We start from the raw sequence: 27,291 nt of genomic DNA, 5'->3' as shown, positions 1-27,291 counted from the left end.
TCAAATTTTTAGGGGGATATGTAGCTAGTGGAGTATTCTAGATTTGTATATATTATAAAGGTGTCCAGTCTTAGCTAATTAATTGATTAATTTACCTAAATGTATTGATTTATTGACATGTCTTAACTCACATTATTACGCACCTCGAGAGACCCTTACCAACGTCAGTGTCCGGTCGCTTTCCCACCCAATCAAACCCGAGTATAGCTCCTCAAAACAACATACTTGAGCGATAATTGGATGCCTGGCTTGTCACTCATAATTTAGGGCGTTGTTGAACAGTTGCACGAAACAGACCACAGAGGAGAATGGTTAGCGCTAAACGGAATCATTGGGACGTCATAACCTAAACCCTAACCTTAACCCCTACCCTTACTATAACCTTAACCCTTACCATTTTACATTTCAACTTCAATGGGGCAACGTCAGAGTTGTGACGTCCCAGGGATACCATACACCAAATGAGAATAGCATGTGTTTGTATTACCGTTAGCTAGCTGTCAACAGCAATAGATAGGACGATTTTGACTATATAACTACATTTTAATTTTTAAAAAACGACAATCGCGTGTTAAATATGCAATATCTCGTCGCAAGATGTCTAAGGTATGACGCTTTTATCTTGTATTTTCGCAACATGTTTTTGGCAAGCGAGCGAGCTAGCTAGATGTAACTGTTAGCAAAGAATAGCAAAAAAAATAATAAAAGCATGCTAGCTAGCTACAGTACCTAGCTCCAAATCCAATAATTGACATCGTTCAAGACTTCACGAGCTACACGTATAAAACGTTAATCTCTCTCCTCACATGATGAAATCCCCCATGACTATTTTTGAAAGCAGTTTCAAGGCACAGTTGGGAGTAGGCTATAACGCTATATTATCTGTGGTATGTATGTCATCAGCACTGCACTCCTTGTAAATAGTTTTGTATTGGTTCTTTTTGACAACAGATTCACCGCATTCTCCCTCTCCTGGATAGGGTATTGGTAGGGCCAGGAGTTTTTCCTAGACTTGTCACTTGGTCAGGAAACGCGATTGGTCCTAGGTATTGCATATGTTTTTCTGACAACCAAGAAAGTGTATGACCTATCCCACTATTCACCATAGATTCTCTTTTCAACAAGGGCATTACGGATGTGTTAGCCTGAACTGGTGCCCAGCACGACTGTTCTGTACTCAGATATCGAAAGGTATTCCTATCTGTGAAGTAATTTAGTGCTCATTCAACCACAAAACAAGCATGGATACCTACGTAGCCATCCATGGCAAGAACATATCCCACAACCCCCTCTCCTCCACCCAAGCCATGTCTATCGACAAGCTCTTCCCGGCTCTCCTGGAGTGTTTTGGGATCATCCTGTGTGGATACATCGCCGGTAGGACCGACATAATCACCTCCTGTCAAGCTAAAGGACTGGGGAACTTTGTGTCTAAGTTCGCCCTTCCGGCGCTGCTCTTCAAGAACATGGTTCTGTTGGACTTTAATAATGTGATCTGGTCGTTCCTGTGGAGTATCCTGATAGCCAAGGTGTCGGTGTTCGTCCTGGTGTGTGTTCTGACGCTATCCGTGGCCAGTCCAGAGAGCAGGTACAGCAAGGCAGGACTCTACTCCATCTTCGCTACGCAGAGCAACGACTTCGCCCTGGGGTATCCTATTGGTGAGGATAGTTGTCTTTTGGAATGTGATAGTAGTACAACAGGGCTATTTTATTTTGCTTTGGAAAGTTCATCCTCTTTCTCAAAACAGTCCCAGCCGTTCCAAATACAGTGCATTTGGAAAGTATTCAGATCCCTTCACTTTTTCCACATTTTGTTACATTACAGCCTTATTCTAAAATTGAATATTGTTTTTTTCCCATCAATCTACACAATACTCCATAATGACAAAGAGAAAACAGGTTTAGACATTTTTGCAAATTTATTACAAATAAAAAAACGGAAATATCACATTTTCATAAGTAATAATAATAATAATAATATGCCATTTAGCAGACGCTTTTATCCAAAGCGACTTACAGTCATGCGTGCATACATTTTTGTGTATGGGTGGTCCCGGGGATCGAACCCACTACCTTGGCGTTACAAGTGCCGTGCTCTACCAGCTGAGTTACAGAGGACCAAGGGTATTCAGACCCTTTACTCAGTACTTTGTTGAAGCACCTTTGGCAGCGATTACAGCCTTGAGTCTTCTTGGGTATGATGCTACAAGCTTTGGCACACCTGTATTTGGGGAGTTTCTCCCATTCTTCTCTGCAGATCCTCTCAAGCTCTGTCAGGTTGGATGGGGAGCGTCGCAGCACAGCTATTTTCAGGTCTCTCCAGAGATGTTCGATCGGGTCCGGCTCTGGCTGGGCAACTCAAGGACATTCAGAAACTTGTCCCGAAGCCACTCCTGCATTGTCTTGGCTCTGTGCTTAGGGTCGTTGTGCTGTTGGAAGGGGAACCTTCGCCCTAGTCTGATAACCTGCTCCAGAGTGCTCAGGACTTCATCAAGGATCTCTCTGTACTTTGCTACGTTCATCTTTCCCTCAATCCTGACTAGTCTCCCAGTCCCTGCCGCTGAAAAACATCCCCACGGCATGATGCTGCCACCCCCATGCTTCACCGTAGGGATGGTATTGGCCAGGTATTGAGCAGTGCCTGGTTTCCTCCAGACGTGACGCTTGGCATTCAGGCCAAAGAGTTCAATCTTGGTTTCATCAGACCAGAGAATCTTGTTTCTCATGGTCTGAGAGTCCTTTAGGTGCCTTTTGGCAAACTCCAAGCGGGCTGTCATGTGCCTTTTACTGAGGAGTGGCTTCAGTCTGGCCACTCTACCATAAAGGCCTGATTGGTGGAGTGCTGCAGAGATGGTTGTCCTTCTGGAAGGTTCTCCCATCTTCACAGAGGAACTCTGGAGCTCTGTCAGAGTGACTATCGGGTTCTTGGTCACCTCCCTGACCAAGGCCCTTCTCCCCCGATTGCTCAGTTTGGCCGGGCGGCCAGCTCTAGAAAAAGTCTTGGTGGTTCCAAACTTATTTTTTTAAGAATGATTGAGGCCACCGTGTTCTTGGGGACCTTCAATGCTGCAGACATTTTTTGGTACCCTTCCCCAGATCTGTGCCTCGACACAATCCTGTCTCAGAGCTCTATGGACTATTCCTTTGACCTCATGGCTTTTGCTCTGACATGCACTGTCAACTGTGGGACCTTATATAGACAAGTCTGCCTTTCCAAATCATGTCCAATCAATTGAATTTACCACAGGTGGACGCCAATCAAGTTGTAGAAACTTCTCAAGGATGATCAATGGAAACAGTATCCACCTGAGCTCAATTTCGAGTCTCATAGCAAAGGGTCTGAATACTTATGTAAATAAGGTATTTCTGTTTTTTATTTTTAATAAATTTGCAAACATTTCAAAAAATGTAATTATGGGGTATTGTGTGTAGATTGATTATTATTATTTTTAATCCATTTTAGAATAAGGTTGTAACGTAACAAAATGTGGAAAAAGTCAAGTAGTCTGAATACTTTCCGAATACACTGTATTTGTTGGAACATCTGGGGGTCCCTGAGGAATGGTTTGGAAACCATACACTAACATCTGCCCCCCCCCCCTGCTCCCTGCAGTGGATGCCCTGTACAGGAACACTTATCCGGAGTACCTGCAGTACATCTACCTGGTGGCTCCTGTCTCCCTGATGTTGCTCAATCCCATAGGGTTTGCCTTCTGTGAGCTCCAGAAGTGGAAGGACCACCCAGAGAGACAGCAGGGAAAGTTGCAGATCATCGGAGTGGTGCTGCTGCAGGTGATTGCTTTTTTTTCTGTGATCAATAGTTTTTTGTTTGCAAATTACATTAAATGGTGTTTTATTCTTTATTGGTCAAGGAACATATTTAACATTCAATAAAAGTACAAAATATGTAGGAAATTAGAGTGAAAGGATCTGTTAGCTAGCTGTGATAAGAATGAAAAACATCCTAATATCACAGTGAGTAATGAAGGTTAGAAAACATGGTGTCAGGGTGTGTGTCTTAGTGGGTTAAAACATGACATGGTGTCAGGGTGTGTCTTAGGGGGTTAAAACATAGTGTCATGGTGTCTTAGTGGGTTAAAACATGGTGTCAGGTTGTGTCTTAGGGGGTTTGGTTAAAACATGGTGTCAGGGTGTGTCTTAGAGGGTTAAAACATGGTGTCAGGGTGTGTCTTAGTGTGTTAAAACATGGTGTCAGGGTGTGTCTTAAAACATGGTGTCAGGTTGTGTCTTAGGGGGTTAAAACATGGTGTCAGGTTGTGTCTTAGGGGGTTAAAACATGGTGTCAGGGTGTGTCTTAGGGGGTTAAAACATAGTGTCATGGTGTCTTAGTGGGTTAAAACATGGTGTCAGGTTGTGTCTTAGGGGGTTAAAACATGGTGTCAGGGTGTGTCTTAGTGGGTTAAAACATGGTGTCAGGGTGTGTCTTAGTGGGTTAAACATGGTGTCAGGGTGTGTCTTAGTGGGTTAAACATGGTGTCAGGGTGTGTCTTAGTGGGTTAAAACATGGTGTCAGGGTGTGTCTTAGTGGGTTAAACATGGTGTCAGGGTGTGTCTTAGTGGGTTAAAACATGGTGTCAGGTTGTGTCTTAGTGGGTTAAACATGGTGTCAGGTTGTGTCTTAGGTGGTTAACATGGTGTCAGGGTGTGTCTTAGGTGGTTAACATGGTGTCAGGGTGTGTCTTAGTGGGTTAAAACATGGTGTCAGGGTGTGTTTTAGGGGGTTTGGTTAAAACATGGTGTCAGGGTGTGTCTTAGGGGGGTGGGTTAAAACATGGTGTCAGGGTGTGTCTTAGTGGGTTAAAACATGGTGTCAGGGTGTGTCTTAGGGGGTTAAAACATGGTGTCAGGGTGTGTTTTAGGGGGTTTGGTTAAAACATTGTGTCAGGGTGTGTCTTAGTGGGTTAAAACATGGTGTCAGGGTGTGTCTTAGTGGGTTAAAACATGGTGTCAGGGTATGTCTTAGTGGGTTAAAACATGGTGTCAGGGTGTGTTTTAGGGGGTTTGGTTAAAACATTGTGTCAGGGTGTGTCTTAGTGGGTTAAAACATGGTGTCAGGGTGTGTCTTAGTGGGTTAAAACATGGTGTCAGGGTATGTCTTAGTGGGTTAAAACATGGTGTCAGGGTGTGTCTTAGTGGGTTAAACATGGTGTCAGGGTGTGTCTTAGGGGGTTGGGTTAAAAGCAATAAAACACATTTGTGTGGACTGTAAGGAAAATGGACAGTAAAGTATTATTCTATACGGTGGTGGCTGGTGGGCATCGTGTCTCACTTTTATTCTAATCTATTTTCTAGGTACTGAAGAACCCGATAGTGTTCATGGTGGTGGTAGGGATGGTTTCCCACTTTGCCCTGGGCCAGAGGATCCCTGCTGTGATGGAGGAGTTTGTGGACGGCCTGGCCAACTCCTTTGGAGGAGCAGCGCTCTTCTACCTGGGACTATCTATGGTGGGACAGGTGGGGAAGCTCACCAGGTCTACTGGAGTAACCCTTATCCTCCTCATCACTGCCAAACTGTGAGTTGGAGAAATGACAAGAACTGACATTCCCATTCAAGTCATTATCAACCTAGTGGTACTGTACTGTCCCTGTCCTAGTGGTACTGTCCTAGTGGTACTGTACTGTCCCTGTCCTAGTGTTACTGTCCCTGTCCTAGTGTTACTGTCCCTGTCCTAGTGGTACTGTCCCTGTCCTAGTGGTACTGTCCCTGTCCTAGTGGTACTGTCCCTGTCCTAGTGGTACTGTCCCTGTCCTAGTGGTACTGTCCCTGTCCTAGTGGTACTGTCCCTGTCCTAGTGGTACTGTCCCTGTCCTAGTGGTACTGTCCCTGTCCTAGTGGTACTGTCCCTGTCCTAGTGGTACTGTCCCTGTCCTAGTGGTACTGTACTGTCCTAGTGTTACTGTCCTAGTGGTACTCTCCCTGTCCTAGTGGTACTGTACTGTCCTAGTGGTACTGTACTGTCCTAGTGTTACTGTCCCTGTCCTAATGGTACTGTCCCTGTCCTAGTGTTACTGTCCCTGTCCTAGTGGTACTGTACTGTCCCTGTCCTAGTGTTACTGTCCCTGTCCTAGTGGTACTGTACTGTCCTAGTGGTACTGTACTGTCCTAGTGGTACTCTCCCTGTCCTAGTGGTACTGTCCCTGTCCTAGTGGTACTGTCCCTGTCCTAGTGTTACTGTCCCTGTCCTAGTGGTACTGTACTGTCCTAGTGGTACTGTACTGTCCCTGTCCTAGTGTTACTGTCCCTGTCCTAGTGGTACTGTACTGTCCTAGTGGTACTGTACTGTCCCTGTCCTAGTGTTACTGTCCCTGTCCTAGTGGTACTGTCCCTGTCCTAGTGGTACTGTACTGTCCCTGTCCTAGTGTTACTGTCCCTGTCCTAGTGTTACTGTCCCTGTCCTAGTGGTACTGTCCCTGTCCTAGTGGTACTGTACTGTCCCTGTCCTAGTGTTACTGTCCCTGTCCTAGTGGTACTGTCCCTGTCCTAGTGTTACTGTCCCTGTCCTAGTGGTACTGTCCTGTCCTAGTGGTACTGTCCCTGTCCTAGTGGTACTGTCCCTGTCCTAGTGGTACTCTCCCTGTCCTAGTGTTACTGTCCCTGTCCTAGTGGTACTGTACTGTCCTAGTGGTACTCTCCCTGTCCTAGTGTTACTGTCCCTGTCCTAGTGGTACTGTACTGTCCTAGTGGTACTGTACTGTCCCTGTCCTAGTGTTACTGTCCCTGTCCTAGTGGTACTGTACTGTCCTAGTGGTACTGTACTGTCCCTGTCCTAGTGTTACTGTCCCTGTCCTAGTGGTACTGTCCCTGTCCTAGTGGTACTGTACTGTCCCTGTCCTAGTGTTACTGTCCCTGTCCTAGTGTTACTGTCCCTGTCCTAGTGGTACTGTCCCTGTCCTAGTGGTACTGTACTGTCCCTGTCCTAGTGTTACTGTCCCTGTCCTAGTGGTACTGTCCCTGTCCTAGTGGTACTGTCCTGTCCTAGTTGTACTGTCCCTGTCCTAGTGGTACTGTCCCTGTCCTAGTGGTACTGTACTGTCCTAGTGGTACTCTCCCTGTCCTAGTGTTACTGTCCCTGTCCTAGTGGTACTGTCCTGTCCTAGTGGTACTGTACTGTCCTAGTGTTACTGTCCCTGTCCTAGTGGTACTGTCCCTGTCCTAGTGTTACTGTCCCTGTCCTAGTGGTACTGTACTGTCCTAGTGTTACTGTCCCTGTCCTAGTGGTACTGTACTGTCCTAGTGGTACTGTACTGTCCTAGTGGTACTGTCCCTGTCCTAGTGTTACTGTCCCTGTCCTAGTGGTACTGTACTGTCCTAGTGGTACTGTCCCTGTCCTAGTGTTACTGTCCCTGTCCTAGTGGTACTGTCCTGTCCTAGTGTTACTGTCCCTGTCCTAGTGGTACTGTACTGTCCTAGTGGTACTGTACTGTCCTAGTGGTACTGTCCCTGTCCTAGTGTTACTGTCCCTGTCCTAGTGGTACTGTCCCTGTCCTAGTGTTACTGTCCCTGTCCTAGTGTTACTGTCCCTGTCCTAGTGTTACTGTCCCTGTCCTAGTGTTACTGTCCCTGTCCTAGTGTTACTGTCCCTGTCCTAGTGGTACTGTCCCTGTCCTAGTGGTACTGTACTGTCCTAGTGGTACTGTACTGTCCCTGTCCTAGTGTTACTGTCCCTGTCCTAGTGTTACTGTCCCTGTCCTAGTGTTACTGTCCCTGTCCTAGTGGTACTGTCCCTGTCCTAGTGGTACTGTCCCTGTCCTAGTGGTACTGTACTGTCCCTGTCCTAGTGGTACTGTACTGTCCCTGTCCTAGTGTTACTGTCCCTGTCCTAGTGTTACTGTCCCTGTCCTAGTGTTACTGTCCTAGTGGTACTCTCCCTGTCCTAGTGGTACTGTACTGTCCTAGTGGTACTGTACTGTCCTAGTGTTACTGTCCTAGTGGTACTCTCCCTGTCCTAGTGGTACTGTACTGTCCTAGTGGTACTGTACTGTCCTAGTGTTACTGTCCTAGTGGTACTCTCCCTGTCCTAGTGTTACTGTCCCTGTCCTAGTGGTACTGTCCTGTCCTAGTGGTACTGTCCTAGTGGTACTGTACTGTCCTAGTGGTACTGTACTGTCCTAGTGGTACTGTCCCTGTCCTAGTGTTACTGTCCCTGTCCTAGTGTTACTGTCCCTGTCCTAGTGGTACTGTACTGTCCTAGTGGTACTGTCCCTGTCCTAGTGGTACGGTACTGTCCCTGTCCTAGTGGTACTGTACTGTCCTAGTGGTACTGTACTGTCCCTGTCCTAGTGTTACTGTCCCTGTCCTAGTGGTACTGTACTGTCCCTGTCCTAGTGGTACTGTACTGTTCTAGTGGTACTGTACTGTCCCTGTCCTAGTGTTACTGTCCCTGTCCTAGTGGTACTGCCCTGTCCTAGTGGTACTGTCCTAGTGGTACTGTACTGTCCTAGTGGTACTGTCCCTGTCCTAGTGGTACTGTCCTAGTGGTACTGTACTGTCCTAGTGGTACTGTCCCTGTCCTAGTGTTACTGTCCCTGTCCTAGTGGTACTGTACTGTCCTAGTGGTACTGTCCCTGTCCTAGTGGTACTGTACTGTCCTAGTGGTACTGTCCCTGTCCTAGTGTTACTGTCCCTGTCCTAGTGGTACTGTCCCTGTCCTAGTGTTACTGTCCCTGTCCTAGTGGTACTGTCCCTGTCCTAGTGTTACTGTCCCTGTCCTAGTGTTACTGTCCCTGTCCTAGTGTTACTGTCCCTGTCCTAGTGGTACTGTACTGTCCTAGTGTTACTGTCCCTGTCCTAGTGGTACTGTACTGTCCTAGTGGTACTGTACTGTCCTAGTGGTACTGTCCCTGTCCTAGTGTTACTGTCCCTGTCCTAGTGGTACTGTACTGTTCTAGTGGTACTGTACTGTCCTAGTGGTACTGTCCCTGTCCTAGTGGTACTGTACTGTCCTAGTGGTACTGTCCCTGTCCTAGTGTTACTGTCCCTGTCCTAGTGTTACTGTCCCTGTCCTAGTGGTACTGTACTGTTCTAGTGGTGTGGTACTGTACTGTCCCTGTCCTAGTGTTACTGTCCCTGTCCTAGTGGTACTGTACTGTCCTAGTGGTACTGTACTGTCCTAGTGTTACTGTCCCTGTCCTAGTGGTACTGTACTGTCCTAGTGGTACTGTACTGTCCTAGTGTTACTGTCCCTGTCCTAGTGGTACTGTCCTGTCCTAGTGTTACTGTCCTGTCCTAGTGGTACTGTACTGTCCTAGTGGTACTGTCCTGTCCTAGTGGTACTGTCCTGTCCTAGTGGTACTGTCCTGTCCTAGTGGTACTGTCCTGTCCTAGTGGTACTGTCCTGTCCTAGTGGTACTGTCCTATTGGTACTGTACTGTCCTAGTGGTACTGTCCTGTCCTAGTGGTCCTGTCCTAGTGGTACTGTCCTGTCCTAGTGGTACTGTCCTGTCCTAGTGGTACTGTCCTGTCCTAGTGTTACTGTCCTATTGGTACTGTACTGTCCTAGTGGTACTGTACTGTCCTAGTGGTACTGTCCTGTCCTAGTGTTACTGTCCTAGTGGTACTGTACTGTCCTAGTGGTACTGTCCTGTCCTAGTGATACTGTCATAGTGGTACTGTCCTGTCCTAGTGGTACTGTACTGTCCTAGTGGTACTGTACTGTCCCTGTCCTAGTGTTACTGTCCCTGTCCTAGTGTTACTGTCCCTGTCCTAGTGTTACTGTCCCTGTCCTAGTGTTACTGTCCCTGTCCTAGTGGTACTGTCCCTGTCCTAGTGGTACTGTACTGTCCCTGTCCTAGTGGTACTGTACTGTCCCTGTCCTAGTGTTACTGTCCCTGTCCTAGTGTTACTGTCCCTGTCCTAGTGTTACTGTCCTAGTGGTACTCTCCCTGTCCTAGTGGTACTGTACTGTCCTAGTGGTACTGTACTGTCCTAGTGTTACTGTCCTAGTGGTACTCTCCCTGTCCTAGTGGTACTGTACTGTCCTAGTGGTACTGTCCTAGTGGTACTCTCCCTGTCCTAGTGTTACTGTCCCTGTCCTAGTGGTACTGTCCTGTCCTAGTGGTACTGTCCTAGTGGTACTGTACTGTCCTAGTGGTACTGTACTGTCCTAGTGGTACTGTCCCTGTCCTAGTGTTACTGTCCCTGTCCTAGTGGTACTGTACTGTCCTAGTGGTACTGTCCCTGTCCTAGTGGTACGGTACTGTCCCTGTCCTAGTGGTACTGTACTGTCCTAGTGGTACTGTACTGTCCTAGTGGTACTGTACTGTCCCTGTCCTAGTGTTACTGTCCCTGTCCTAGTGGTACTGTACTGTCCCTGTCCTAGTGGTACTGTACTGTTCTAGTGGTACTGTACTGTCCTAGTGGTACTGTACTGTCCTATTTTTACTGTACTGTCCCTGTCCTAGTGTTACTGTCCCTGTCCTAGTGGTACTGTACTGTCCTAGTGGTACTGTCCCTGTCCTAGTGTTACTGTCCCTGTCCTAGTGGTACTGTACTGTCCTAGTGGTACTGTACTGTCCTAGTGGTACTGTACTGTCCTAGTGGTACTGTCCCTGTCCTAGTGTTACTGTCCCTGTCCTAGTGTTACTGTCCCTGTCCTAGTGGTACTGTCCCTGTCCTAGTGTTACTGTCCCTGTCCTAGTGTTACTGTCCCTGTCCTAGTGTTACTGTCCCTGTCCTAGTGTTACTGTCCCTGTCCTAGTGGTACTGTACTGTCCTAGTGTTACTGTCCCTGTCCTAGTGTTACTGTCCCTGTCCTAGTGGTACTGTACTGTTCTAGTGGTACTGTACTGTCCTAGTGGTACTGTCCCTGTCCTAGTGTTACTGTCCCTGTCCTAGTGGTACTGTACTGTTCTAGTGGTACTGTACTGTCCTAGTGGTACTGTCCCTGTCCTAGTGGTACTGTACTGTCCTAGTGGTACTGTCCCTGTCCTAGTGTTACTGTCCCTGTCCTAGTGTTACTGTCCCTGTCCTAGTGGTACTGTACTGTTCTAGTGGTGTGGTACTGTACTGTCCCTGTCCTAGTGTTACTGTCCCTGTCCTAGTGGTACTGTACTGTCCTAGTGTTACTGTCCCTGTCCTAGTGGTACTGTACTGTCCTAGTGTTACTGTCCCTGTCCTAGTGGTACTGTCCTGTCCTAGTGTTACTGTCCTGTCCTAGTGGTACTGTACTGTCCTAGTGGTACTGTACTGTCCTAGTGGTACTGTCCTGTCCTAGTGGTACTGTCCTGTCCTAGTGGTACTGTCCTGTCCTAGTGGTCCTGTCCTAGTGGTACTGTCCTGTCCTAGTGGTACTGTCCTGTCCTAGTGTTACTGTCCTATTGGTACTGTACTGTCCTAGTGGTACTGTCCTGTCCTAGTGGTCCTGTCCTAGTGGTACTGTCCTGTCCTAGTGGTACTGTCCTGTCCTAGTGGTACTGTCCTGTCCTAGTGTTACTGTCCTATTGGTACTGTACTGTCCTAGTGGTACTGTACTGTCCTAGTGGTACTGTCCTGTCCTAGTGTTACTGTCCTAGTGGTACTGTACTGTCCTAGTGGTACTGTCCTGTCCTAGTGATACTGTCATAGTGGTACTGTCCTGTCCTAGTGGTACTGTACTGTCCTAGTGGTACTGTACTGTCCTAGTGGTACTGTCCTAGTGGTACGGTACTGTCCTAGTGGTACTGTCCTAGTGGTACTGTCCTGTCCTAGTGGTACTGTCCTAGTGTTACTGTACTGTCCTAGTGTTACTGTACTGTCCTAGTGGTACTGTCCTGTCCTAGTGGTACTGTCCTGTCCTAGTGGTACTGTCCTGTCCTAGTGTTACTGTCCTGTCCTAGTGTTACTGTCCTGTCCTAGTGGTACTGTCCTAGTGGTACTGTCCTAATGTTACTGTCCTGTACTAGTGTTACTGTCCTGTCCTAGTGGTACTGTCCTAGTGGTACTGTCCTGTCCTAGTGGTACTGTCCTAGTGGTACTGTCCTGTCCTAGTGGTACTGTCCTGTCCTAGTGGTACTGTCCTGTCCTAGTGGTACTGTCCTGTCCTAGTGGTACTGTACTGTCCTAGTGGTACTGTCCTAGTGGTACTGTCCTGTCCTAGTGGTACTGTCCTGTCCTAGTGGTACTGTCCTGTCCTAGTGGTACTGTACTGTCCTAGTGGTACTGTCCTAGTGGTACTGTACTGTCCTAGTGGTACTGTACTGTCCTAGTGTTACTGTACTGTCCTAGTGGTACTGTCCTAGTGGTACTGTCCTGTCCTAGTGGTACTGTCCTGTCCTAGTGGTACTGTCCTGTCCTAGTGTTACTGTCCTGTCCTAGTGGTACTGTCCTAGTGGTACTGTCCTGTCCTAGTGGTACTGTCCTAATGTTACTGTCCTGTCCTAGTGTTACTGTCCTGTCCTAGTGGTACTGTCCTGTCCTAGTGGTACTGTCCTGTCCTAGTGTTACTGTCCTGTCCTAGTGTTACTGTCCTGTCCTAGTGGTACTGTCCTAGTGGTACTGTCCTGTCCTAGTGGTACTGTCCTAATGTTACTGTCCTGTCCTAGTGTTACTGTCCTGTCCTAGTGTTACTGTCCTGTCCTAGTGGTACTGTCCTGTCCTAGTGTTACTGTCCTGTCCTAGTGGTACTGTCATGTCCTAGTGGTACTGTCATGTCCTGGTGGTACTGTCCTGTCCTAGTGTTACTGGCCCTGTCCTAGTGGTACTGTCCTAATGTTACTGTCCTGTCCTAGTGTTACTGTCCTGTCCTAGTGGTACTGTCCTGTCCTAGTGGTACTGTCCTGTCCTAGTGTTACTGTCCTGTCCTAGTGTTACTGTCCTGTCCTAGTGGTACTGTCCTAGTGGTACTGTCCTGTCCTAGTGGTACTGTCCTAATGTTACTGTCCTGTCCTAGTGTTACTGTCCTGTCCTAGTGTTACTGTCCTGTCCTAGTGGTACTGTCCTGTCCTAGTGTTACTGTCCTGTCCTAGTGGTACTGTCCTGTCCTAGTGGTACTGTCCTGTCCTAGTGGTACTGTCCCTGTCCTAGTGGTACTGTCCTGTCCTAGTGTTACTTTCCTAGTGGTACTGTCCTGTCCTAGTGGTACTGTCCTAATGTTACTGTCCTGTCCTAGTGTTACTGTCCTGTCCTAGTGGTACTGTCCTGTCCTAGTGGTACTGTCCTGTCCTAGTGTTACTGTCCTGTCCTAGTGTTACTGTCCTGTCCTAGTGGTACTGTCCTAGTGGTACTGTCCTGTCCTAGTGGTACTGTCCTAATGTTACTGTCCTGTCCTAGTGTTACTGTCCTGTCCTAGTGTTACTGTCCTGTCCTAGTGGTACTGTCCTGTCCTAGTGGTACTGTCCTGTCCTAGTGTTACTGTACTGTCCTAGTGGTACTGTCCTAGTGGTACTGTCCTGTCCTAGTGGTACTGTCCTGTCCTAGTGGTACTGTCCTGTCCTAGTGTTACTGTCCTGTCCTAGTGTTACTGTCCTGTCCTAGTGGTACTGTCCTAGTGGTACTGTCCTGTCCTAGTGGTACTGTCCTAATGTTACTGTCCTGTACTAGTGTTACTGTCCTGTCCTAGTGGTACTGTCCTATCCTAGTGTTACTGTCCTGTCTTAGTGTTACTGTCCTGTCCTAGTGGTACTGTCCTAGTGGTACTGTCCTGTCCTAGTGGTACTGTCCTAATGTTACTGTCCTGTACTAGTGTTACTGTCCTGTCCTAGTGGTACTGTCCTATCCTAGTGTTACTGTCCTGTCTTAGTGTTACTGTCCTGTCCTAGTGGTACTGTCCTAGTGGTACTGTCCTGTCCTAGTGGTACTGTCCTAATGTTACTGTCCTGTCCTAGTGTTACTGTCCTGTCCTAGTGGTACTGTCCTGTCCTAGTGGTACTGTCCTGTCCTAGTGTTACTGTCCTGTCCTAGTGTTACTGTCCTGTCCTAGTGGTACTGTCCTAGTGGTACTGTCCTGTCCTAGTGGTACTGTCCTAATGTTACTGTCCTGTCCTAGTGTTACTGTCCTGTCCTAGTGTTACTGTCCTGTCCTAGTGGTACTGTCCTGTCCTAGTGTTACTGTCCTGTCCTAGTGGTACTGTCATGTCCTAGTGGTACTGTCATGTCCTAGTGGTACTGTCCTGTCCTAGTGTTACTGTCCCTGTCCTAGTGGTACTGTCCTGTCCTAGTGTTACTGTCCTAGTGTTACTGTCCTGTCCTAGTGGTACTGTCCTGTCCTAGTGTTACTGTCCTGTCCTAGTGTTACTGTCCTGTCCTAGTGGTACTGTCCTAGTGGTACTGTCCTGTCCTAGTGGTACTGTCCTAATGTTACTGTCCTGTCCTAGTGTTACTGTCCTGTCCTAGTGTTACTGTCCTGTCCTAGTGGTACTGTCCTGTCCTAGTGTTACTGTCCTGTCCTAGTGGTACTGTCCTGTCCTAGTGGTACTGTCCTGTCCTAGTGGTACTGTCCCTGTCCTAGTGGTACTGTCCTGTCCTAGTGTTACTTTCCTAGTGGTACTGTCCTGTCCTAGTGGTACTGTCCTAGTGTTACTGTACTGTCCTAGTGTTACTGTACTGTCCTAGTGGTACTGTCCTGTCCTAGTGGTACTGTCCTGTCCTAGTGGTACTGTCCTGTCCTAGTGTTACTGTCCTGTCCTAGTGTTACTGTCCTGTCCTAGTGGTACTGTCCTAGTGGTACTGTCCTGTCCTAGTGGTACTGTCCTAATGTTACTGTCCTGTACTAGTGTTACTGTCCTGTCCTAGTGGTACTGTCCTAGTGGTACTGTCCTGTCCTAGTGGTACTGTCCTAGTGGTACTGTCCTGTCCTAGTGGTACTGTCCTGTCCTAGTGGTACTGTCCTGTCCTAGTGGTACTGTCCTGTCCTAGTGGTACTGTACTGTCCTAGTGGTACTGTCCTAGTGGTACTGTCCTGTCCTAGTGGTACTGTCCTGTCCTAGTGGTACTGTCCTGTCCTAGTGGTACTGTACTGTCCTAGTGGTACTGTCCTAGTGGTACTGTACTGTCCTAGTGGTACTGTACTGTCCTAGTGGTACTGTACTGTCCTAGTGTTACTGTACTGTCCTAGTGGTACTGTCCTAGTGGTACTGTCCTGTCCTAGTGGTACTGTCCTGTCCTAGTGGTACTGTCCTGTCCTAGTGTTACTGTCCTGTCCTAGTGTTACTGTCCTGTCCTAGTGGTACTGTCCTAGTGGTACTGTCCTGTCCTAGTGGTACTGTCCTAATGTTACTGTCCTGTCCTAGTGTTACTGTCCTGTCCTAGTGGTACTGTCCTGTCCTAGTGGTACTGTCCTGTCCTAGTGTTACTGTCCTGTCCTAGTGTTACTGTCCTGTCCTAGTGGTACTGTCCTAGTGGTACTGTCCTGTCCTAGTGGTACTGTCCTAATGTTACTGTCCTGTCCTAGTGTTACTGTCCTGTCCTAGTGTTACTGTCCTGTCCTAGTGGTACTGTCCTGTCCTAGTGTTACTGTCCTGTCCTAGTGGTACTGTCATGTCCTAGTGGTACTGTCATGTCCTAGTGGTACTGTCCTGTCCTAGTGTTACTGTCCCTGTCCTAGTGGTACTGTCCTGTCCTAGTGTTACTGTCCTAGTGTTACTGTCCTGTCCTAGTGGTACTGTCCTGTCCTAGTGTTACTGTCCTGTCCTAGTGTTACTGTCCTGTCCTAGTGGTACTGTCCTAGTGGTACTGTCCTGTCCTAGTGGTACTGTCCTAATGTTACTGTCCTGTCCTAGTGTTACTGTCCTGTCCTAGTGTTACTGTCCTGTCCTAGTGGTACTGTCCTGTCCTAGTGTTACTGTCCTGTCCTAGTGGTACTGTCCTGTCCTAGTGGTACTGTCCTGTCCTAGTGGTACTGTCCCTGTCCTAGTGGTACTGTCCTGTCCTAGTGTTACTTTCCTAGTGGTACTGTCCTGTCCTAGTGGTACTGTCCTAATGTTACTGTCCTGTCCTAGTGTTACTGTCCTGTCCTAGTGGTACTGTCCTGTCCTAGTGTTACTGTCCTGTCCTAGTGTTACTGTCCTGTCCTAGTGTTACTGTCCTGTCCTAGTGGTACTGTCCTAGTGGTACTGTCCTGTCCTAGTGGTACTGTCCTAATGTTACTGTCCTGTCCTAGTGTTACTGTCCTGTCCTAGTGTTACTGTCCTGTCCTAGTGGTACTGTCCTGTCCTAGTGGTACTGTCCTGTCCTAGTGGTACTGTCATGTCCTAGTGGTACTGTCCTGTCCTAGTGTTACTTTCCCTGTCCTAGTGGTACTGTCCTGTCCTAGTGGTACTGTCCTGTCCTAGTGGTACTGTCCTGTCCTAGTGGTACTGTCCTGTCCTAATGTTACTGTCCCTGTCCTAGTGGTACTGTCCTGTCCTAGTGTTACTGTCCTAGTGTTACTGTCCTGTCCTAGTGGTACTGTCCTGTCCTAGTGTCCTAACACAGTGTTATCTGTTTGTGTGTCCATGTAGGCTGGTGATGCCTCTTCTCTGTAAGGACATGCTGGACCTGCTAGACTCTACAGGTTACAACAGCAGCTGTCTGAACCACTCCAGCCTGTCTAACTATGCCTTTCTCTACGGAGTGTTCCCCACTGCTCCCAGCGTAGCCATCTACGCATCACACTACAACATGGAGCTGGAAGTGGTGTGTTGATACAGTACACACACACACACACACACATCACACACACACATCACACTACAACATGGAGCTGGAAGTGGTGCGTTGATACAGTACACACACACACACACACACACACATCACACTACAACATGGAGCTGGAAGTGGTGCGTTGATACAGTGTACACACACACACACACACACACACACACACACATCACAGTATAACATGGAGCAGGAAGTGGTGCGTTGATACAGTGTACACACACACACACACACACACACACACATCACAGTATAACATGGAGCAGGAAGTGGTGTGTTGATACAGTGTACACACACACACACACATCACAGTATAACATGGAGCTGGAAGTGGTGCGTATAACATCATAAATGCATCATTTATTTCTTAGCTAATAGCCACCTTTTTAGACACCCAAGGCTTATAAACACACATCCACTCCAACATGAGATTCAGGGATTTTTTTTCATCATGTATCAGCCCAGCCTGGCTACTGACTCTCTCTCTCTACCTCTGTCTGTCCTACTGTAGGTGACGTCAGGGATGGTGATCAGCACGTTCCTGTCTGCCCCCATCATGTACGTGTCAGCCTGGCTCCTGACCATCCCCCTGATGGACCCCAAGCCCCTGGTCACTGAGCTGCAGAACGTTAGCTTCAACATCAGCATCGTCAGCCTGGTCGCCCTGGTGACAGTTCTTTCTCTCACTTTTCTTATCTGGATTAATCTCTCTCTCTCTCTCTTTCTCTCTCTGTCTCTAGCATGCTATTTCTCCCCCTATCTCCCCCTCTCTTTCTCTCTCTCACATTACTTTCTTTCTCTCTGTCTATCTTTCCCTCTCTCTCTCTCTTTTTCTACTTTCATATAGCTACATGAAGGCCTAATGAAGAAGACTGAGACTTTGAGACTGTTTTCCATAGGCTTTTCACTTTGTGTAAAAGATCTCACTTCACAGTAGATTTTATTATCTGTGGCCTTTTGTGGTTTTCCTCCATGTGTGGTCCGGTCTGACTCCGCTGATTGAAGCAAGGGGTTGAGCAGGGCTAACTGACTCCATGGTGTTGATCAGGGCTAACTGACTCCATGGTGTTGATCAGGGCTAACTGACTCCATGGTGTTGATCAGGGCTTACTGACTCCATGGTGTTGATCAGGGCTTACTGACTCCATGGTGTTGATCAGGGCTTACTGACTCCATGGTGTTGATCAGGGCTTACTGACTCCATGGTGTTGATCAGGGCTAACTGACTCCATGGTGTTGATCAGGGCTAACTGACTCCATGGTGTTGATCAGGGCTTACTGACTCGATGGTGTTGATCAGGGCTAACTGACTCCATGGTGTTGATCAGGGCTAACTGACTCCATGGTGTTGATCAGGGCTAACTGACTCCATGGTGTTGATCAGGGCTAACTGACTCCATGGTGTTGATCAGGGCTAACTGACTCCATGGTGTTGATCAGGGCTAACTGACTCCATGGTGTTGATCAGGGCTAACTGACTCCATGGTGTTGATCAGGGCTTACTGACTCCATGGTGTTGATCAGGGCTAACTGACTCCATGGTGTTGATCAGGGCTAACTGAATCCATGGTGTTGATCAGGGCTAACTGACTCCATGGTGTTGATCAGGGCTAACTGACTCCATGGTGTTGATCAGGGCTTACTGACTCCATGGTGTTGATCAGGGCTAACTGACTCCATGGTGTTGATCAGGGCTAACTGACTCCATGGTGTTGATCAGGGCTAACTGACTCCATGGTGTTGATCAGGGCTAACTGACTCCATGGTGTTGATCAGGGCTAACTGACTCCATGGTGTTGATCAGGGCTAACTGACTCCATGGTGTTGATCAGGGCTAACTGACTCCATGGTGTTGATCAGGGCTAACTGACTCCATGGTGTTGATCAGGGCTTACTGACTCCATGGTGTTGATCAGGGCTAACTGACTCCATGGTGTTGATCAGGGCTAACTGAATCCATGGTGTTGATCAGGGCTAACTGACTCCATGGTGTTGATCAGGGCTAACTGACTCCATGGTGTTGATCAGGGCTAACTGACTCCATGGTGTTGATCAGGGCTAACTGACTCCATGGTGTTGATCAGGGCTAACTGACTCCATGGTGTTGATCAGGGCTAACTGACTCCATGGTGTTGATCAGGGCTAACTGACTCCATGGTGTTGATCAGGGCTAACTGACTCCATGGTGTTGATCAGGGCTAACTGACTCCATGGTGTTGATCAGGGCTTACTGACTCCATGGTGTTGATCAGGGCTAACTGACTCCATGGTGAACAATGCAGCTTTAATTAAAGACGATTTATGTATTTTAATGGCTTTCTTATTCTAATCTACTCTGCAGAGACTTTTGGCATCTTTAGTGGGTTCAAGCTGTGTTTAAACACTGAATACACTGTTTGTGTTGTAGGTGTGGACCATCGCTGTTATTCTGCTCAGTAAGAAGTTCAAGAGGCTCCCACACATGTTCGCTATGAACCTCTTCCTCGCACAGGTTATTACATATATCCTTAATATACATCCTGTGTTCTATATCATATATGGAAGTGATCTATACTAATGTGTCTGTCCATGTAGTTCCTAGTTTGTGTCAGTATGATCCTGTGGAACTTCGTAGTGAAGCAGGAGAACATCTTGGGACAGGTGTTGACATTCACACTGCTCTATGGATCACTCTACAGTACATATGTCTGGACAGGTATGTACCGTGTGTCTGGACAGGTATGTACCCTGTGTCTGGACAGGTATGTACCGTGTGTCTGGACAGGTATGTACCGTGTGTCTGGACAGGTATGTAACGTGTGTCTGGACAGGTATGTACCGTGTGTCTGGACAGGTATGTACCGTGTGTCTGGACAGGTATGTACCGTGTGTCTGGACAGGTATGTAACGTGTGTTTGGACAGGTATGTAACGTGTGTCTGGACAGGTATGTACCGTGTGTCTGGACAGGTATGTACCGTGTGTCTGGACTGGTATGTACCGTGTATGTGTGTGGACTGGTATGTACCGTGTGTGTGTGTGGACTGGTATGTACCGTGTGTGTGTGGACTGGTATGTACCGTGTGTGTGTGTGCACTGGTATGTACCGTGTGTGTGTGTGTGGACTGGTATGTACCGTGTGTGTGTGTTGGCTGGTATGTACCGTGTGTCTGGACAGGTATGTAACGTGTGTCTGGACAGGTATGTAACGTGTGTCTGGACAGGTATGTACCGTGTGTCTGGACAGGTATGTACCGTGTGTCTGGACTGGTATGTACCGTGTATGTGTGTGGACTGGTATGTACCGTGTGTGTGTGTGGACTGGTATGTACCGTGTGTGTGTGTGGACTGGTATGTACCGTGTGTGTGTGGACTGGTATGTACCGTGTGTGTGGACTGGTATGTACCGTGTGTGTGGACTGGTATGTACCGTGTGTGTGTGTGGACTGGTATGTACCGTGTGTGTGTGTGGACTGGTATGTACCGTGTGTGTGTGTGGACTGGTATGTACCGTGTGTGTGTGTGGACTGGTATGTACCGTGTGTGTGTGGACTGGTATGTACCGTGTGTGTGTGGACTTGTATGTACCGTGTGTGTGTGGACTGGTATGTACCGTGTGTGTGTGTGGACTGGTATGTACCGTGTGTGTGTGTGGACTGGTATGTACCGTGTGTGTGTGTGGACTGGTATGTACCGTGTGTGTGGACTGGTATGTACCGTGTGTGTGTGTGGACTGGTATGTACCGTGTGTGTGTGGACTGGTATGTACCGTGTGTGTGTGGACTGGTATGTACCGTGTGTGTGTGGACTGGTATGTACCGTGTGTGTGGACTGGTATGTACCGTGTGTGTGTGTGGACTGGTATGTACCGTGTGTGTGTGGACTGGTATGTACCGTGTGTGTGTGGACTGGTATGTACCGTGTGTGTGTGGACTGGTATGTACCGTGTGTGTGGACTGGTATGTACCGTGTGTGTGTGTGGACTGGTATGTACCGTGTGTGTGGACTGGTATGTACCGTGTGTGTGTGTGGACTGGTATGTACCGTGTGTGTGTGGACTGGTATGTGTGTGTCACACCTGGATACGGTGTACAGGATCTGTGGAATAACCCTGAGTTGGTTCTGTCTGTCTGTCTTACTATAGGTCTCATTCCTCTCTGTTTGGTTCTGACCAAGAAGGACGATCTGCTGAGGCTTCCACCTGGGGTCTTCCTGGTCTTTGGCTGGGGGTACGTCGTGTGTGAAACAGTGTGTTGTATGTTTGTGTTCGTCAAACTTAACCTTACAGTGTTGTTCTCTTCCACAGCATCCCATTCCTCATCCTAGGAGGTCTGCTCCTGGCAGGAGAGAGGATGCCTGATACAATAGACTCTGCATTCTTCTATGGCAGGGCTCAGGTGAGAGGCCACCTGTGGTTTTAGTTTACTGGAATACAGATCCACTGTATAGTTCTCTCTGAGTTGGCTCCACTTAACAGATCACATAGATCTGGAGCCAGTCCTAATGTTTTTACACACATATATATATATATATATATATATATATATATATATATATCTCCCCCCCTCTCTCTCTCTCTTCCCCCCCCCCCCTCTCTCTTTCTCCCCCCCTCTCTCTCTCTCTTCCCCCCCCCCCCTCTCTCTTTCTCCCCCCCTCTCTCTCTCTCTTTATCCCCCCCCCCCCCCCCCTCTCTCTTTATCCCCCCCCCCCTCTCTCTCTTTATCCCCCCCCCCCCCCCCTCTCTCAGATCATCAGTACTGCAGTAGTAGTCTCCTGCAGCATCTTGGTGGGTGGTTTCTCTCTGATGGGTCTCAGCCAGAGCACCAAGGAGAACCAGAACTACCAAGCCCTGGAGAGAGCCTCCATCACGGGTACTATAGAGGACCTGAGGTCCCCTGGACACCAGGATGACCAGACCCCCCCACTGGAGCCCTCACCACCTGAGACCAGCAACAACAGAGGTAGCTAGCTAGACACGTTGTTGTTCCTTCTAGTTCTGTAAACTTGGCTGCATTGGTTTATTGGGGATTTTGTTTACGAACTTCGTATGTAAAAACCTAAACTTGCCAACCTAACATATTGTTAAACAGTGTGAGTAGTTTGCTGTAACTCAGAACTCTTGTCTGTGTGCTGTTGTCGTGCCCCCCCTCCCAGACTGTTGTAGTTGTACCCAGCCCATGGCAGACAGGATGGCCAGCGCCACCAGGAACCACACTCCCATCTCTCCAACAGGTACAGGAAGACACAGTGAATGACTACAGCTCTGGTTGGAGTTGTGTTCTAGGTTTATGGGGCTGATACTTCGGGCTGTGCTGACCTGTTGTTGACTGTGTCCCTGTTGTGTCCACTGTGGGTTGTGTTGACTGTGTCCCTGTTGTGTCCACTGTGGGTTGTGTTGACTGTGTCCCTGTTGTGTCCACTGTGGGTTGTGTTGACTGTGTCCCTGTTGTGTCCACTGTGGGTTGTGTTGACTGTGTCCCTGTTGTGTCCACTGTGGGTTGTGTTGACTGTGTCCCTGTTGTGTCCACTGTGGGTTGTGTTGACTGTGTCCCTGTTGTGTCCACTGTGGGTTGTGTTGACTGTGTCCCTGTTGTGTCCACTGTGGGTTGTGTTGACTGTGTCCCTGTTGTGTCCACTGTGGGTTGTGTTGACTGTGTACCTGTTGTGTCCACTGTGGGTTGTGTTGACTGTGTCCCTGTTGTGTCCACTGTGGGTTGTGTTGACTGTGTCCCTGTTGTGTCCACTGTGGGTTGTGTTGACTGTGTCCCTGTTGTGTCCACTGTGGGTTGTGTTGACTGTGTCCCTGTTGTGTCCACTGTGGGTTGTGTTGACTGTGTCCCTGTTGTGTCCACTGTGGGTTGTGTTGACTGTGTCCCTGTTGTGTCCACTGTGGGTTGTGTTGACTGTGTCCCTGTTGTGTAAACTGTGGGTTGTGTTGACTGTGATGCTGTTGCAAAACGTTTTGTTTTACGGTGTGCGCTAATGGAATACCACCCTGTTGACTGTTGTATGGTACCCTCCAGGCCAGTGTGGGGTGCTGTGTGAAACCCAGCAGCAGCAGTCTAGTCCACCGGTCCAGGATGACAGACAGCTGGTCAGACACGTACTGTTGTCTCTACTCCTCATAGTCTCCCTGCTGGCTGTGAGTGGTATATCTTCTGCTCTGCTCTGTTCTGTTGTTGCTTGGCCGTGTCCCCTTTCTCTACCTACCCTCTTCCCTGAAGTGTGCACTAGTTCACTCCATTCTCTACCCTCTTCCCTGAAAGTGTGCACTTTTCCCTCCCCCCTCTCATGTCTCTCAGAACCTGTCCAGTTGTCTATGGTGGTTGTTCAACCAGGACCCTGGTAGACTGTACCTGGAGCTGCAGTTCTTCTGTGCTGTGGCCAACTATGGACAGGTACGCTCACGTGGGTATTAGATCATGAGTATAGAAAGGGACTTTCTGTTGTTTACTTTATCTCATGTTTCTCAGGGCTTCATTTCGTTCGGTATCTTTGGCCTGGACAGGCATCTGATCATTCTGCCGTTCAAGAAGAGGTGAGCTAAGAACTACGTACTTACCTCAGGGAGTATAGGGCGTCAATGACTCCTTTCCATCACACTCTGTTCAAAGCACCACCTCCTGTATGTTGTATTGTCCCGACATTAGCACCACCTCCTGTATGTTGTATTGTCCCAACATTAGCACCACCTCCTGTATGTTGTATTGTCCCAACATTAGCACCACCTCCTGTATGTTGTATTGTCCCAACATTAGCATCACCTCCTGTATGTTGTATTGTCCCAACATTAGCATCACCTCCTGTATGTTGTATTGTCCCAACATTAGCACCACCTCCTGTATGTTGTATTGTCCCAACATTAGCATCACCTCCTGTATGTTGTATTGTCCCAACATTAGCACCACCTCCTGTATGTTGTATTGTCCCAACGTTAGCACAAGGCCTGATCTAAGTCAGACTTGCCTGAGCCAGGTACGTGTGGCTGTAGAGGATCTGGTTCTTCTGTCCTCTAAGGGGCCTGCGTGTGTCCTGTCCCCAGGTTAGTGAGCCTGTGGCGGGGCAGGGAGAGTGAGGAGCCCCCCTCGGTGGTTCCAGAGGAGATCAGGCTGGCCTGCACTCAGTTTGTCCGCTATCATAAAGACCAGTGTGTTCAGGACATAGTGCCCATCAGAAGGTAGGCCACAACAGAAACATCAATTAGGATTTTTTTTGTAGCGTGATTGCACTCATAGGACATGTGTCTGATTGGTGCAGAATCAAAGCTCTAGAATCAATATGAAAACAGTTGACTCGTAAATGCTACTGATTTGAGTGTGCAGATATAATATTCCATAACTTGCATGTTACCTACTAGTTCAAAACTTTCTCTCTTAACATTTTATCTATGCATGGCGTATGATTTTACCCCAGCTAATATCTTGCATGTTTCTACCACTAATCCTGTCTTTAGAAAATGCATTGTACACTCTGTAAATGGACTGAACTTACCACAGTCTTATTCACTAATAATGCATTCTGGTTTTGGAGTGGTACACAGTCCTTGTAGCTACTTTCACCTTTTTCATTTCCTTACTGAACTCTCATCCTCACTCCCACTATCTCTTCTCTTTCTCTCTCCTCTTCCTCCATCTCTCCACCCTAGTGCTTCTGGGGAAAGCCTGAACAATGGGCCAGTAGGTGAATCCTTCCTTTAATACGCAGGTGTGAGGGAGAGAGGGTTCAGGAGAGGGAGAGCTCCAGGGAGAGACCTGGTCAGGGGACTTATCCTCCATCCCAGGCCCAGACTAAGGCCACTTTCCTGGGCAGTGATCTGGTGGACTGGCTGGTGAGGGTGGGTCTGGCCCGGGACAGAGGGGAAGCCCAGCTCTATGGGGCTCAGCTCCAGCAAGGAGGGATACTGCAACACCTCACACACCAGTTTGGCTTCAGGGACGACACCCTCCTACACTACTGCTTCACTGAGAGGAGCTGGACGCCACCGATGGAGAGGAACAGCAGTATGTCCCCCGTGGCCATGTAACGTTCCCGGGGAGGGGGAGAACGGGGGAGAACGGGGGAGGAAGGGTGTATCACTATTCAGCAGTGTTGTTGTCAAGTCACTAAACCTTGACTCCTAAGTCCTGGATTTGAATATTACAACACTGCTATTCAGTAAGATGAAACGCTCAGAAAGTTGCAGCTGGAAATGTAACGAGATAGAGCTGACACGATTTAGCGTTCCCATTTCCAAATATCATTCAGACAATCATATCTGTTCTATGTGATACATTTCTATCTGAACATTTCTGTAACATTTGCGCCCTCCTGAATGGACCCCAGAAGAGAGAAAGATGGTGTTTCCAGGCTCTGGTCAATAGTAGTGCACTATGTAGGGAATAGGATACCATTTGGGAAGCATGAAGTGACAGCGGCCACTTGAGTCAGCTACTATCCCAGCTGAACCAATCAGATCCACACCCTTAACCAGCTCCGGGATTTCATACAGACTTCTTTGCATGACATTAAGAAGTCTGCGCTGGCTAAAATGAGACTATTCAACTATTTAATATGCAACTGAACTGCCGTGTTGTTTTGTAAGACTACTGTTGTAATGTACTTGAAAGTCATGAAGGTTTAAATGTTTTTCCCCCACTATGTTATGTTACCAGTACTATCTATCTGGCTCAACTTGAGGTACAGCAGATCTATGACACGTCATTTCAAAGCGAGAGGTGAGGCCTTGAAAACCACCTTGTAGATCATCGCTGATTCCGTTTTTAAAGGCTATGCATTGACATTGTTTCCTGGAACACATGCCGTGCCTGGTTAAGTATGTATGGCCAAATAGACAGCGTGTCCACGTTCTGTGTGGAACACAAGTGTAGAAGTGTATGTTTCTGGTGCTCATGTTATGCCAATAATGATCATTCATATGCATTGCTATTTATTGTTCCGAATATCATGTCACCATACTCTGGTATGTTGTCCTCTGATGACGTTTTATCAATGTGATACAAATGTCTTTGTGTATTAACAAGCAGGGTTAGTGAGTTTTTGCACTTAACACTGAATGATCTTGTTTAAATTACTCCTCACATATGAATTATGTTGTTGTTGATGTCTTACTTTAAGCAGGAAGTGACCCCGCTGTGTATGATGATGTCCCTTTGCAGAGTCTACCTTTTAACACTTTGTTTTGTCAGATAATTGATGTCAAATGACTGAGGTGCTGTGGGTTTAGCCTGACTGCCTCAGCCTTGTAGGTCATTGCTGGGGGTTTAGCCGGACTGCCTCAGCCTTGTAGGTCATTGCTGGGGGTTTAGCCGGACTGCCTCAGCCTTGTAGGTCATTGCTGGGGGTTTAGCCGGACTGCCTCAGCCTTGTAGGTCATTGCTGGGGGTTTAGCCGGACTGCCTCAGCCTTGTAGGTCATTGCTGGGGGTTTAGCCGGACTGCCTCAGCCTTGTAGGTCATTGCTGTGGGTTTAGCCGGACTGCCTCAGCCTTGTAGGTCATTGCTGTGGGTTTAGCCTGATTGCCTCAGCCTTGTAGGTCATTGCTGTGGGTTTAGCCTGATTGCCTCAGCCTTGTAGGTCATTGCTGTGGGTTTAGCCGGACTGCCTCAGCCTTGTAGGTCATTGCTGTGGGTTTAGCCGGACTGCCTCAGCCTTGTAGGTCATTGCTGGGGGTTTAGCCGGACTGCCTCAGCCTTGTAGGTCATTGCTGTGGGTTTAGCCGGACTGCCTCAGCCTTGTAGGTCATTGCTGTGGGTTTAGCTGGACTGCCTCAGCCTTGTAGGTCATTGCTGTGGGTTTAGCCTGATTGCCTCAGCCTTGTAGGTCATTGCTGTGGGTTTAGCCGGACTGCCTCAGCCTTGTAGGTCATTGCTGTGGGTTTAGCCTGATTGCCTCAGCCTTGTAGGTCATTGCTGTGGGTTTAGCCTGATTGCCTCAGCCTTGTAGGTCATTGCTGTGGGTTTAGCCGGACTGCCTCAGCCTTGTAGGTCATTGCTGTGGGTTTAGCCGGACTGCCTCAGCCTTGTAGGTCATTGTATGTATGAGTGGCTGTGTGTATTATTATTATTATTATTATTATTATTATTATTGGTTGAATGTCGTATTTTCACTGAAAATCACTGATGTTATGGGCTGTCTATCTACCTCAATGCTGCTGCATGACTAGCATGTGAGAAGAACACACATCTGCTTCCATGGTATGTTATTGGGTGACTGTCTGGCTTACTGGGTGACTGGCTGGCTTACTGGGTGACTGGCTGGCTTACTGGGTGACTGGCTGGCTTACTGGGTGACTGGCTGGCTTACTGGGTGACTGTCTGGCTTACTGGGTGACTGGCTGGCTTACTGGGTGACTGGCTGGCTTACTGGGTGACTGTCTTGTACAAGTCAAGCAGGGTTGCATAATGGCTAGATCATACCATAACTACTGCCACAATAAACTGTGAATAAGAAACCCATGATGTATGTATGTATGTATGTCAAAGAAACAAATCAAAAGCTTCTAATTGTTGATTTGATAAAACAAGACTAGTATTCAGCTCTAAGACACAGCTTTGTGGAAGCATAGAAAGGCCTGTGGTTTACACTACAGTACTGAGGTACCAGATGTACGGTTACTTGACCCTGTATGGCCTGGTTTACACTACAGTACTGAGGTACCAGATGTACGGTTACTTGACCCTGTAT

At 48.0% G+C, this 27,291-nt stretch overlaps 1 protein-coding gene across 3 annotated transcripts; it reads left to right on the top strand.

Moving 5' to 3' along the window:
- Positions 1 to 310: 310 nt before the first annotated feature.
- Positions 311 to 27,062, top strand: LOC311109797 (lysosomal cholesterol signaling protein-like). 3 transcript variants are annotated; one of them, XM_084152791.1, is made up of 17 exons: positions 311 to 887; positions 1,126 to 1,659; positions 3,614 to 3,792; positions 5,314 to 5,534; positions 16,435 to 16,609; positions 17,142 to 17,297; positions 19,038 to 19,121; positions 19,205 to 19,325; positions 20,753 to 20,837; positions 20,915 to 21,005; positions 21,356 to 21,569; positions 21,763 to 21,840; positions 22,632 to 22,750; positions 22,911 to 23,006; positions 23,082 to 23,146; positions 23,651 to 23,785; positions 24,313 to 27,062. In XM_084152791.1, the coding sequence occupies exons 2-17, from the start codon at positions 1,242 to 1,244 to the stop codon at positions 24,629 to 24,631; spliced, it is 2,556 nt and encodes an 851-aa protein (XP_084008917.1). In that variant the 5' UTR covers positions 311 to 887; positions 1,126 to 1,241; the 3' UTR covers positions 24,632 to 27,062. The 3 variants fall into 3 exon arrangements, with proteins under 3 accessions (XP_084008917.1, XP_084008916.1, XP_084008918.1); XM_084152790.1 differs by having other exon boundaries at positions 311 to 1,659; XM_084152792.1 differs by having other exon boundaries at positions 311 to 1,659; positions 24,254 to 24,401.
- The last annotated feature ends 229 nt before the right edge of the window (positions 27,063 to 27,291 follow it).

This window comes from Coregonus lavaretus (genome assembly GCF_964263955.1).
Source record: "Coregonus lavaretus genome assembly, chromosome: 35".
Classification (NCBI taxonomy): Eukaryota; Metazoa; Chordata; class Actinopteri; order Salmoniformes; family Salmonidae; genus Coregonus; species Coregonus lavaretus.
This window is presented reverse-complemented; position numbering and strand designations above follow the sequence as displayed.